General features: G+C 41.5%; 2 protein-coding genes across 2 annotated transcripts; one reads left to right on the top strand and one right to left on the bottom strand.

Annotated features, from left to right (window-relative positions):
• Window positions 1–5,034: 5,034 nt before the first annotated feature.
• LOC115135485 (ras-related protein Rab-39B) lies at window positions 5,035–7,309 on the bottom strand. The gene is made up of 3 exons (XM_029670218.2): window positions 7,019–7,309; window positions 5,794–6,020; window positions 5,035–5,487 (listed from the first exon to the last, which is right to left on the bottom strand). Exons 2-3 carry the CDS (start codon window positions 6,006–6,008, stop codon window positions 5,061–5,063), a joined length of 642 nt encoding a protein of 213 aa, XP_029526078.1. The 5' UTR covers window positions 6,009–6,020; window positions 7,019–7,309; the 3' UTR covers window positions 5,035–5,060.
• Window positions 7,310–7,672: 363 nt separating this feature from the next.
• Window positions 7,673–11,035, top strand: LOC115135486 (ras-related protein Rab-38-like). The gene is made up of 3 exons (XM_029670219.1): window positions 7,673–8,274; window positions 8,825–9,093; window positions 10,304–11,035. Exons 1-3 carry the CDS (start codon window positions 8,082–8,084, stop codon window positions 10,463–10,465), a joined length of 624 nt encoding a protein of 207 aa, XP_029526079.1. The 5' UTR covers window positions 7,673–8,081; the 3' UTR covers window positions 10,466–11,035.
• The last annotated feature ends 542 nt before the right edge of the window (window positions 11,036–11,577 follow it).

Raw genomic sequence — 11,577 nt, 5'->3', positions numbered from 1 at the left:
TTCTCCCTTTCCACTCCAGTTACTGTATGATACATCCTACAAATATTGAAACGTATGGCATTTTCTCCCCATATCGTGAGAAAGTAAAACTGGAATTCTATCACACCAATATTACCCTTCATGTTCTAGAAATAAATACACCCAGTACACCCTGGCTATTTACAATATGTTATATCAGAAATCCATTAAGACACTTGTAATTCTTTGGAAAATCAAATGTAAAATGGGTGAAATGCAACTATACACGTGCGGCAATGAACAACCCTCTTGTTCAACACATTGTGAGGGTTTGGAGGACAGTAAAAATGAATGAATGCATGTTGTAGCGTTCCTTTAGAGCAAATGGTTAGTTTCTCAGTGCATAGATACTTTGAACCCAGGAGGCTCCTGATTATTGCTCTCAGACATGGTCTGCTTGCAGAAATATGGACATGGGGGCCCTTGAAGCAAAGGGGTTCATAGCTTACCGAAAAGTTTTAATAAGGTGGGTGGAAACTGGCATTGAGGAAGAAAACCGCTTAGGAGGTACTAAGGATTGAGGTTGGAAGTCTTAATGGTTAGATAAAGCACATGGCTGAGTCTAATACACTGTAAAAAATAAAAGGTGGGAAGATGCTGTTGTTCTGCAGTGCATTTACTGATTGGAATGATAACAAATTACACTTTGGTTCATTCAACCTATTCTATAAAATTTCCCTGAAATCAAATAACAAATTTGACAATCAAACAAATGATTGAATGAAAGTTCTAAATTGCTTTCAACACCTCATGAGCGAGCGCATGTGCATTGAATAGCGGTGGGGCAATGTAGCGGCGGCAGCCTATCAAAAGCGCTGGAGGTATAGCTTATTGGGGGGGTGTGGCTTTCAGTTAGTTATTTTTGCCCACCTGTGAGAGTAAATGTCGTTCCTGTTAATGTGGTCTATTGTATCTGTTATTCAAACTCAAACTCGTACACTGACAGCATCTGTAATGATACTTGCATGAGTGCATATGGTACTAAAGAGCCTGGTAAGGTTTCTATGTTAAGGCAGCTAATTCTTGGTTATGATATTGTGGCTACTAAATGTACAAAGAATATGTTTGGAAACATTATTTCAAGTTATCGAACCAACTTAATTTCTTGATTTACAGGGAATTGATTTAATTGGATTTGGATAGGTAATTCCAAATTAAAATGTGAACTTGGAACAATATGAAAAAAATTGGTTACATTTACATGAAATATGAGTTTGTATTTGTTATTTATTAGGTTTAACCGAAAGGGGGAAAGTAAGTTGAGTTAAAAAATAAAAAAAACATTGCAACTTCAAATATAGGTTTGGTAATAATGAAATAAAACTGTCGTCATTGAATCATATACAGTCGTATGAAAAAGTTTGGGCACCCCTCTGAGGCTGCATAATAATTTACTCTGTCGTCACAGAAAATGATCACAGTGGCATGCCATTCATTTTCTAATAAAAGCTGAGTACTGGGGTATTGTCCAGACAAAGATTTTTAGTGTAGCAATAATGTGGGCACCCTTGTCATTCTGTTGATTTGAATACCTGTAACTACTTAGCACTGATTAATTGGAACACACCATTGGTTTGGTGAGCTCATTAAGCCTTGAATTTCATAGACAAGTGCATCCAATCATGAGAAAAGGCCAATTGCAAGTTGTTGTTCTCTTTGACTCTCCTCTGAAGAGTGGCAACATGGGGGCCTCAAAACAACTCTCAAATGACCTGAAAACAAAGATTGTTCAACATTATGGTTTAGAGGAAGGCAAAAAAAAAAGCTATCGCAGAGATTTAAGCTGTCAGTGTCCACTGTGAGGAACATAGTGAGGAAATGGAAGACCACAAGCACAGTTCTTGTTAAGGCCAGAAGTGGCAGGCCAAGTAAAATATCGGAGAGGCAAAGGCGAAGGATGGTGAGAACGGTCAAAAACAGCCCACAGACCACCTCCAAAGACCTACAACATCATCTTGCTGCAGATGGTGTCACTCAGCATCGTTCAACAATTCAACGCACTTTGCACAAGGAGAAGCTGTATGGGAGAGTGATGCGGAAGAAGCTTTTTCTGCACACACGCCACAAACAGAGTCTCATGAGGTATGCAAACGCACAATTGGACAAGCCAGCTTCCTTTTGGAATAAGGTGCTGTGGACTGATGAAACAAAGATTGATTTATTTGGTCATAACAAGGGATGTTATGCAGGGCGGCAAACGAACACAGCGATCCAAGAAAAACACTTGCCACCCACAGTAAAAATGTGGTGGTGGTTCCATCATGCTGTGGGGCTGTGGGGCTGTGTGGCTGTGGGGCTGTGTGGCTGTGGGGCTGTGTGGCTGTGGGGCTGTGGCCAGTGCCGGTACTGGGAATCTTGTTAAAGTTGAGGGTCGCATGGATTCCACTCAATATCAGCAGATTGTTGGGAATAATATTGAAGAATCAGTCACAAAGTTGAAGTTACGCCGGGACTGGATATTTCAACAAGACAACGACCCAAAACACTGCTCAAAATCTACCAGGGCATTTATGCAGAGGAACAAGTACAATGTTCTGGAATGGCCATCCCAGTCCCCAGACCTGAATATCATTGAGAATCTGTGGGATGATTTGAAGCGGGCTGTCCATGCTCGGCAACCATCAAACCTAACTGAACTGGAGATGTTTTGTAAGGAGGAATGGTCCATAATACCTTCATCCAGAATCCATACACCTATTAGAGGCTATGGGAAGCGTCTAGAGGCTGTTATTTTAGAAAAAGGAGGCTCTACTAAATATGAATGGGATTTTTCTATTGGGGTGCCCAAATTTATGCACCTGTCTAATTTTGTTTTGATGCATATTGCACATTTTCTGTTAATCCAATAAACCTCATTTCACTACTGAAATATTACTGTGTCCATCAGTTATTTGATAGATCAAAATGAAATTGCTAATCCTAACACCCAATTATTTATAAATGGAAATTGTCAGGTGTGCCCAAACGTTTTCATACGACTGTATTTGGTTTCAACAAATGTGTTGTTTTTCAATTGAGAAACCCTAACTTAGTTACTTGTAACCAGTTGGAGTAAAAAAAATGTAGGTTGATTTTTTTTTTTTTTTACAGTGTAGGGCGGGAAGAAATATCGGACATGTTGCGTTATGCAGAATGTTGCTTATAATCGTGTTAAAACTACAAGCATACGACCATACAGTATGGAGGTCTTAAGACACTAAAGGCAAACAACCCTAGTGCAGCTGACCCCATTTAAAGCTTCAGTGTTCATCAGGAGGCATATGAGTAGATGTCAATGTTTAAGGGGTGGGCGTACAGTTTAAGACAACGGAGTACATAAAACGGCTTTCTCATGAGACACATTCTCTGTAATGATTATGATCGATGGACAGGGTAGCTAAAAGGGGTGATATGTTGTACATCTACCTTCTGTCACCAACTGTGCATTTAATATGAGCAACGAGGACGCAAAACGCAATAAAAACATAGATGTTAGGCATTTCACAGTGCATACCCACACTCAACGGTACAAATTCCCTGTGGATACTCATATAGAAACACAGTTGGCAACTGAATCGGTACACATAAACTTTGGTTCCATCTTATCTATGATCAAAGGGATGATGGCAATGATGTGTTCTCAGGTTGTTCATTTGTCTGGTGGTGCCATCAGTCTCACGAACTAAAGTAGAGGAGGCATTTGCACACTGCAGTGTGCCATTCCCCGCATGCTCACGCAGTGCTAATACAACATATGCTTCCCTCTGTGAATTGGATCTTTCCATAGAGAGGGTTTAAAGAGCAGAGCTAGATTTGGTGTCCCCTTGTATTGCACACACCAGCCAGAAACAGACTAGAGAGGTTAGGTGTCCTCCCGAAAGTTGTGTGAGCGCTCCAGACTCCAGGACAGACTTGTAAAGTTTGAGGTGTGTTCCTTCCGTAAGGGCATAACTACAGAGAGGAACATCTCACCATAAAGCAGGGCATTTCTTTTCTTTCAAGTGCATCTAACAGGTAAGACAGAGGCGAGGAAGGTTACTTTGGCAATTGGGTCGTTCCACCATTTCGGTGCCTTTTGAGAAGTGTAACTTGGTACATTTTTAGGGGGGGGGGGGGTTTCACCTAATTTTAACATTCTGTCATAATGTGACAGCACATGTTCAACTTCATTAAAAAAAAGAGTTTTCCCATTACTATAGCAATGGCCTATTAAGTGCCAAATAGGGTTGACCATAACAGGGTTGACCATAACAGGGTTGATGATTTCATCTGAAATGTGAAGGGGCAATGGAAGCTTGTTGTGTGCACAGGGATTGGCAATTGAATGCGAGCTTCACCCCCCCCCCCAAAAAAAAAAAAATTCTAGCCTGTCTATCTATGGGTGACAGGGTTGATGTGTTGTGCTCGACCCGCTCAGTTTTCCACCACAAAACACCAGAAAATTGCCCAAAATTGTAGAACCAGCTCACCTGCTTTTACTCTATGATTTCGCTATTAGGATGTTCAATGTTTCTTTAAAAGAAATATATATATATATATATATATATATATATATATATATATATATATATATATATTAAAAGGAATAGCTTCACCAATATTAAAACGGGAGTTCAGTTGACCTTAAAATGAGGGACGGACATAAACACTAATCACATGAAATGAATAATAATCTTCAGAAATAACTTTGGCAAAGCAACAAAAAAATGTTACTTTGAGAAATGTCGGGATTAAGTGGGTTAAAATCCTCCTAGAAGAGACACGGGGTTGAGAGAAGGACATGTCAAAATGCAACAAGCTATTCAAATTCAATATTGGGGCACAATTTCTACTTAAAATATCCAAGGGACACAAAAGGCACTCTTTTCATGGAACGACCCAAATCGCTTTGTCCATTTTTGCTCCAGTGGTAGACTAGAGCTGATATGGCCTTCCAGTAATTCAGGATAGGAGTGAGAGAGCCAAATAAATGCCAGGTGATAAGACAGGGAGCTAATGGGTCATAATGTTACAGGAATACATGGGCTGAGCGGGGGGTAAAGCCGACTAGACAGACAGGACATTCAGCAGAGGCACCGGCGGTCACTCTTGGTGACCTCTTCTGAGGAGTGCACCACATTGGGCACAAAGCCACTCTTCACCCCCTCCCAACCCTCCTGGATGTTGATGTCACCGCTCTTCACGAGCTCAAAGATGTCCTGCGTTAGCTCAGTGAAGGCCTTTTCCACGTTGATGGCGTCGCGAGCCGATGTCTCCACATAGCGCATGCCATAGGCACCTGCCAGCTTCTCAGCCTCCTGCTGGCTCACCTGCCTCTGGGACTCCAGGTCACACTTGTGACCCACCAACAGGAAGACGATACTGTGAGGTTGGACATGACTGCGGGCCTCCTCCAGCCACTCATGCACATTCTGGAAGGAGCGACGGTTGGTGATGTCAAACAGCAGTAGCCCACCAACAGAGTTGCGGTAGTAGGCCCTGGTAATAGACCTAGAGAGGGTTGAGGGGGTTAAGCAAAGAAGAGAGAGAGAATTGAAAGAAATTGTAAATATACTTATTGAGAAGTGGGGGAATGGAAAAACAAAGGATGTGACAGGGAAGTGGTGAGGTTCAAACATCAAGACAAGGAAAGGCTCCGAGATGAATAATACAGAGATCAAAATACTATATTGTTATAACAATAATATTGACAGATGACTATCAACAACAACAAAAAACGTGATTTATTGAAAGACAAATGATTTCGTCTTTACAATGGAAGATTTAAAAAAGGAAAATACAATCTAAAAACGTAACCTGAATCGCTCTTGTCCAGCAGTGTCCCAGATCTGAAGTTTAATGCGTTTCCCTGGCTCTATCTCCACTAGCCTTGAGAAGAAGTCTACACCGACTGTGGGGTCGGACACCTGCGCAAAGCGTCCCTCGGTGAATCGCCGGATCAGGCACGACTTTCCTACTGTCGAGTCCCCAATGACGATGAGTCGAAACTGGTACAGCCATATCGCTTCCATATCTCACAGAATCTATGGCACACAAAAAAACTAATAGTAAATGGCCTATAATCAACCTATAATCAAGTAGACTAGCTTAAATCTAGACTCCTTCGTATCTACAGTACATGCATTAATGATCGCCTATATGCACACTGATTCTTGAAGAATATCACTTAAACAGTATATTTATCATGAGTTTAGTTCAACTGGTGTAAGCTTCCACTGGGCACAGACGTCAATTCAACGTATATTCGTTGAAATGACGTGGAAACAACGTTGATTCACCAGTGTGTGTCCAGTGGGTTGTTTTACTCCAATGTTTTGTTTGACTCCAATTTTTGTAAACATTGTTTACAAAGTGTTATCCTTATCGGCCTATTTTTTTATGTAGTTCTGTGATGGGCCTGACAATTTTTTCGCGGCCTATTCGTGATGATGTGTGCGCAACATCCAAAATCGACATGAGTGGTGCTAAGAACTATTAAATGTAGAATTTCAATAGCCTACTGCGGACGGACTAATTGCGTATTCTTGAAAAACAGTAGTCTGCCTGCTCTAGCCTACATTACAATGAGGGAAAGGCCGCTCCTCTTTCCAGTGTAAATGCACAGACAGCTCTTGCAAAAGAACACTTGTGTATTCAGCTCCCATAGAAACACCGTTGGTTCTTAACTCGTATATTCAGCTCTCATAGAAACACCTTTGGTGCAAAGCCAATCAAGTGCAATAACATAGATGTTTTAATGACAAACTAAATTAAAAGGGCAGTTATGCACATTTTTATAGACAAACAATAGGCTACATATTGAATACTAATTTCACCCGAGTCAAAATTTGGAAACGTGTTAGGTCTGGGCTACATAAGTCTGACATTTTACAATAAGCCATCTTAATTTAAAACACATTCAACTGATCTTCTTTCCGCCCTTCATAGATCGAGTTACAACGGTCTTCTCTATGGCAATGCCATATTAATCCATAATAAACACAACATCGGCATGTAGGTCTACAACCTTATGTTAAATTACCTTGTTGGGTGGGCGATCAACGCCTGGCAATAGCAAACCCCATGATCTTGAGAAATATTTTCTCTCGAAGATGCTCTCTGAAACAGTGATCCCAGGAGGCCTAGTCAAACACCAAGGAGTAATCCGCAAATAGGCCTTGTCCTAGGCTATCATTTGATTTTATTCTACACTGAGATTTGTTACTATACTGGCGAGTTTCATGTGAAATAGGCTAATGGCCGTCTTTAAAACTTGTCGATGGTTTCATTTTATGGTAATTCCATGTTTAAAGATGGAGAGATATTTTTTGAAAATCCGCTGATGAAATGGCAGTAACAACAGCATCACATAGCGCGACTCATCCCTCATCAGCACCATTACCGTAAGAACCCAGACAGCAACGCAGCAAAAATGTCTCCGCAATTACGCGCTGCTCTCAATAGAGGGTGCTACACCGGGTGCTATAAAGGAACATTTAAATGTAGGTATTTTTTTCGTAGATTAGATTCGGGTTATCTTTGTGGGCTACTGTGTAACCTAATGTCCCCAAATGATTAAATAGCTTGTGCGCGAATCCTGCTCTGAAGTAGACCTACAGTAGGCTATTGCAGGGTAGAAGATAATGGGTGTGGCTGAGTCTTGGGGGCTTTCAAATGTTTTGGTATCATGACATCATGTAGCAAACTGGTCTCGAAGCGACTGGAGGGAGAGAAACTCATTGCTGGGGTGTTAGAGCTATGGAGTAGACTTTCTTTTGAGGAGAAAGTTGGCCTATGCTGAAAATATTATAAGATTAAAAGTTAACATTTCGTGTTGGCTACGGTGGATGGAATCAAATTGGATTACATAATTTGCTTGACTTCATCCTTTGGATATGAAGGCATAATTCCGTATGGGTGCACGGTGACATAAGCCTACAGTCAACATTCAATGTTCTATATGGAAACACTTGAAAGAATGTAGGCTGTAGTTGGAACGGAATTAGTATTAAATCATAATCTGTCTTTTAGAAAGCCATCATCACTGGCAAATAGTGAATCCTGTGGTGGTGCGTTTTGAATGGGCTGTTGTACAAAGTCAGACCATGCCGCATGAGCATTTGTTCAAAGTTCTCGTTATAGGCGACCTTGGGGTCGGGAAAACGTCAATCATCAAGCGTTATGTCCATCAGATCTTTTCTCAACATTATCGCGCAACTATTGGTGTCGATTTTGCGCTCAAAGTTCTGCACTGGGACAGTGACACCGTTATACGACTACAGCTTTGGGATATTGCCGGTATGTCTTAACCAGTCCATTTGACTTTGATATTTTACTTTGATATTTGACGTTATATATCCATTCATTGTAATACCAGTGGTTTGGACGATTCGTCAGACTTTATTCATGTTTAGCATTTTGCGTAAAATCACATTGATGTTTTCAACAACTCAACAGGCTTATCAATGAATTAACACACTTTTATGAGACTTATATTTGGTTTTATCCATAGATAGATAGCCAATGTTACATTAATCATCCTAATTAATAGTGTGTAGTATTTCTCCCTATGGTATTTCATGTGCACTGTGGAGGAATGTTGCCTTGTGTTGGGCTCAGCTGGTGTCATGCTCATATTAGAGAGTCACATGAGCACTGCAGTTATTGCCAGGAGTCTCTCTTTCTCTCTCTCTCTCTGTAATATGAAAAACCTGACCAGTTTTTGGATCGTGCCAAGTCATAATTCAATATAATTAGATAGTTAAATACATATCATTCAAGTATAGACAGACCAGTGCTGTGTGCCTCTGACTCTGATGTGTGCTGTTCTTGTATTTGTTTGTCCCAGGACAAGAACGCTATGGAAATATGACTCGTGTGTATTATCGGGAGGCCGTGGGAGCTCTGGTGGTGTTCGACGTGACCCGCGCCTCCACATTTGATGCCGTGCTCAAGTGGAAGGACGATCTGGACTCTAAGGTCACCCTGAGTCATGGCAAACCTGTCCCAGCTGTGCTGCTGGCCAACAAGTCCGATCAAGTCTGCTCCCAGCAGCCCAGACTGGACACATTCTGCCGGGAAAATGGATTTGTGGGATGGTTTGAGACCTCAGCCAAGGTGAGGAAGAAAGATGCTGAAGCTTGTGTACTGTAGTCATAGCTTCTCCCAACTGACACATGTGGGCTGCTTCATGGCTGGCTAGAAAGTCTAGGGTTGTCCTAAAATACATCATGTCTGATCACTTGGAGTGTGTGTGTGCATGTGACAGAGAAGCATCACAATCTCAATGATTCTAAATATATTCCACCGACTCCTGCTGGGTAATTTTTTGGCTGCTAACATTTGACAGTCTTGCCCCTATGGAAGATCACTATGTAGTATGGTATCTCTCATTTTTGGGGCTCCCGAGTGGCGCAGCAGTCTAGGGCACTGCATCTCAGTGCAAGAGGCGTCACTACAGTCCCTGGTTTGAATCCAGGTTGCATCATATCCGGCCGTGACTGGGCGGTGCACAATTGGCCCAGCGTCGTCCGGGTTTGGCAGGGGTAGGCCGTGATTGTAAATAAGAATTTGTTCCTAACTGACTTGCCTAGTTAAATAAAGGTTAAATAATAAAAAAACAAATGAAATTATAAAGAGCATAAGTTTGACAACAGCCTTTGATTGTCAGCTTGGGTTACTTTAAAGTGTTCAATGAAATGCAATCACACTCGGCTGAATAATACATGAGATCAGTTGGAATGAAATGTTAGCGAACCCTGGGGTATAAGGACTACAGGCCGAGGGGAATGTGAACAGGAACGTGTGAAATGCTCCAGAAGGCTGTGAAAGGTGTGTTCCCTTCTCACAGGCTGAACCTGAGAGGAAGGGGACACTCACAGCCACTCTCTAATGAGTTACTCAGTTGGGTGTGAAGGCTGATTGGGTGAATATGTCACTGGGGCCTACCCAACTGGTAGCTTACATTAATTTATTTGTATTATTTTACCTTTATTTATTTAGGCAAGTCAGGTAAGAACAAATGCTCATTTTCAATGACAACCTAGGAACAGTGGGTTAACTGCCTGTTCAGGGGCAGAACGACAGATTTGTACCTTGTCAGCTCGGGGGTTTGTACTTGCAACCTTCCGGTTACTATTCCAACGCTCTAACCACTAGCCTGCCGCCCCATAATAATGATGGAAGATTAGCAACATCCCTCTGCCTGAGGTAAGAGGATTTTGAATCCTGAGCCGATCTGGCCAGGGCATACTTCCCATCTGAGATCATTCTAAGATCTATTTGTCATTTAGCTGTACATGATTGTGTCTTCTGTTTCATCTTGTAGGAGAGCACTAACATTGAAGCGGCAGCGAGATGTCTGGTTGAACATATCCTGGCCAATGAAGAGAGTACAGTCTTGGATTCAGACCCAGACGTGCAGGTTCTGCCTGGGTTCAACAGCAGTGTTAAAGAAAGAGTTCGCTGTGGATCATGTAACAAATTCTGACCCATCAAAGAGAATGGAGAAAGAGGAAGATCTTCAAGGGTCTGTACGTGTCTCTCTGTAGTCTGTCGGACCGGTCCAATTAAAGAACATCTTCAAGAGAAGCTGAGAGGGGCCATGGGAGAAAATATGTTATGAGAGAGATGTGGTGTATTTCTCTATGTGGATTTATGATCATGTTTGTGTGAGGAATTGTAAAATAATAATATAATGAGTGGAACCATTTTTCTTTTCACAAGAAATACATTATTGTAACATCTTGGTGTGAACCACCTCTCTACATTGTGAAAGCAGGGCTCCAACTCATTTCAGTCCCTCAGACAACAAAATGACAAAGCTGAGAATATCAGCAACGAGATGACACACATTATGACGTCTACAGTTGTATAACCAAGGATGTATGACTGTGTGATATAAAGATGTCGTTTGATTGACATCAGTCTGATACAAAAGGGGGTTTTCTGTTTATAGGAGAGGGACAACACTGCCACAGTGCCTTGGTGTACCTATAATGTACATGCAGTGTAGGCCTATAGCTTTAACTTCATTAAAATGGCTTTGATGTGGGGTTCAGCAGAGTTGTCCTGTCCCTTTTTGTAGCCTATTTTGACCATGTCAGTTGTCCAACATAGCATGTTAATGCAACATTGTTACTATGTCATTATATTATTCCTACACAGGTATAAAAGGATAGCATTGATGTCAGTTTTCCTCTCATCCTAATCTGCATCCTCCACCATGAGTTGATCCCAGGACCAGGATGGACCAGAAAGGGAGGAGAACCAGTGAATTTCAAATCTTTTCATACAGTCGGTAGTCTATAAAAAGGCATATACATCCTGTACAGCATTTGTAAAATAGAGGACATCTCAATGCCAAATCTGACTCATATTAGAGATTTTATCTCACTTGCAGGCCGAGTAGAGTCACATTTGGGACAATATGCCTAAACATTACATGTACTGTATGTCCTACATTCCTATAGAGAACTGCAGGAAACTAAGAAGCTGGTGCTTTGTGAAAGGTTGTTGTTATAGTCCAATGACAATGGTATTAACATCAATAGCATACTAACCCAGGGGGTTGTCTTCAGATGTGTCTGGATCTGATTGGAC

Source organism: Oncorhynchus nerka, linkage group LG10 (genome assembly GCF_034236695.1).
Source record: "Oncorhynchus nerka isolate Pitt River linkage group LG10, Oner_Uvic_2.0, whole genome shotgun sequence".
NCBI lineage: Eukaryota > Metazoa > Chordata > Actinopteri > Salmoniformes > Salmonidae > Oncorhynchus > Oncorhynchus nerka.
The sequence above is the reverse complement of the archived record's forward strand: the minus strand, read 5'-3'. Positions and strand labels throughout refer to the sequence as shown.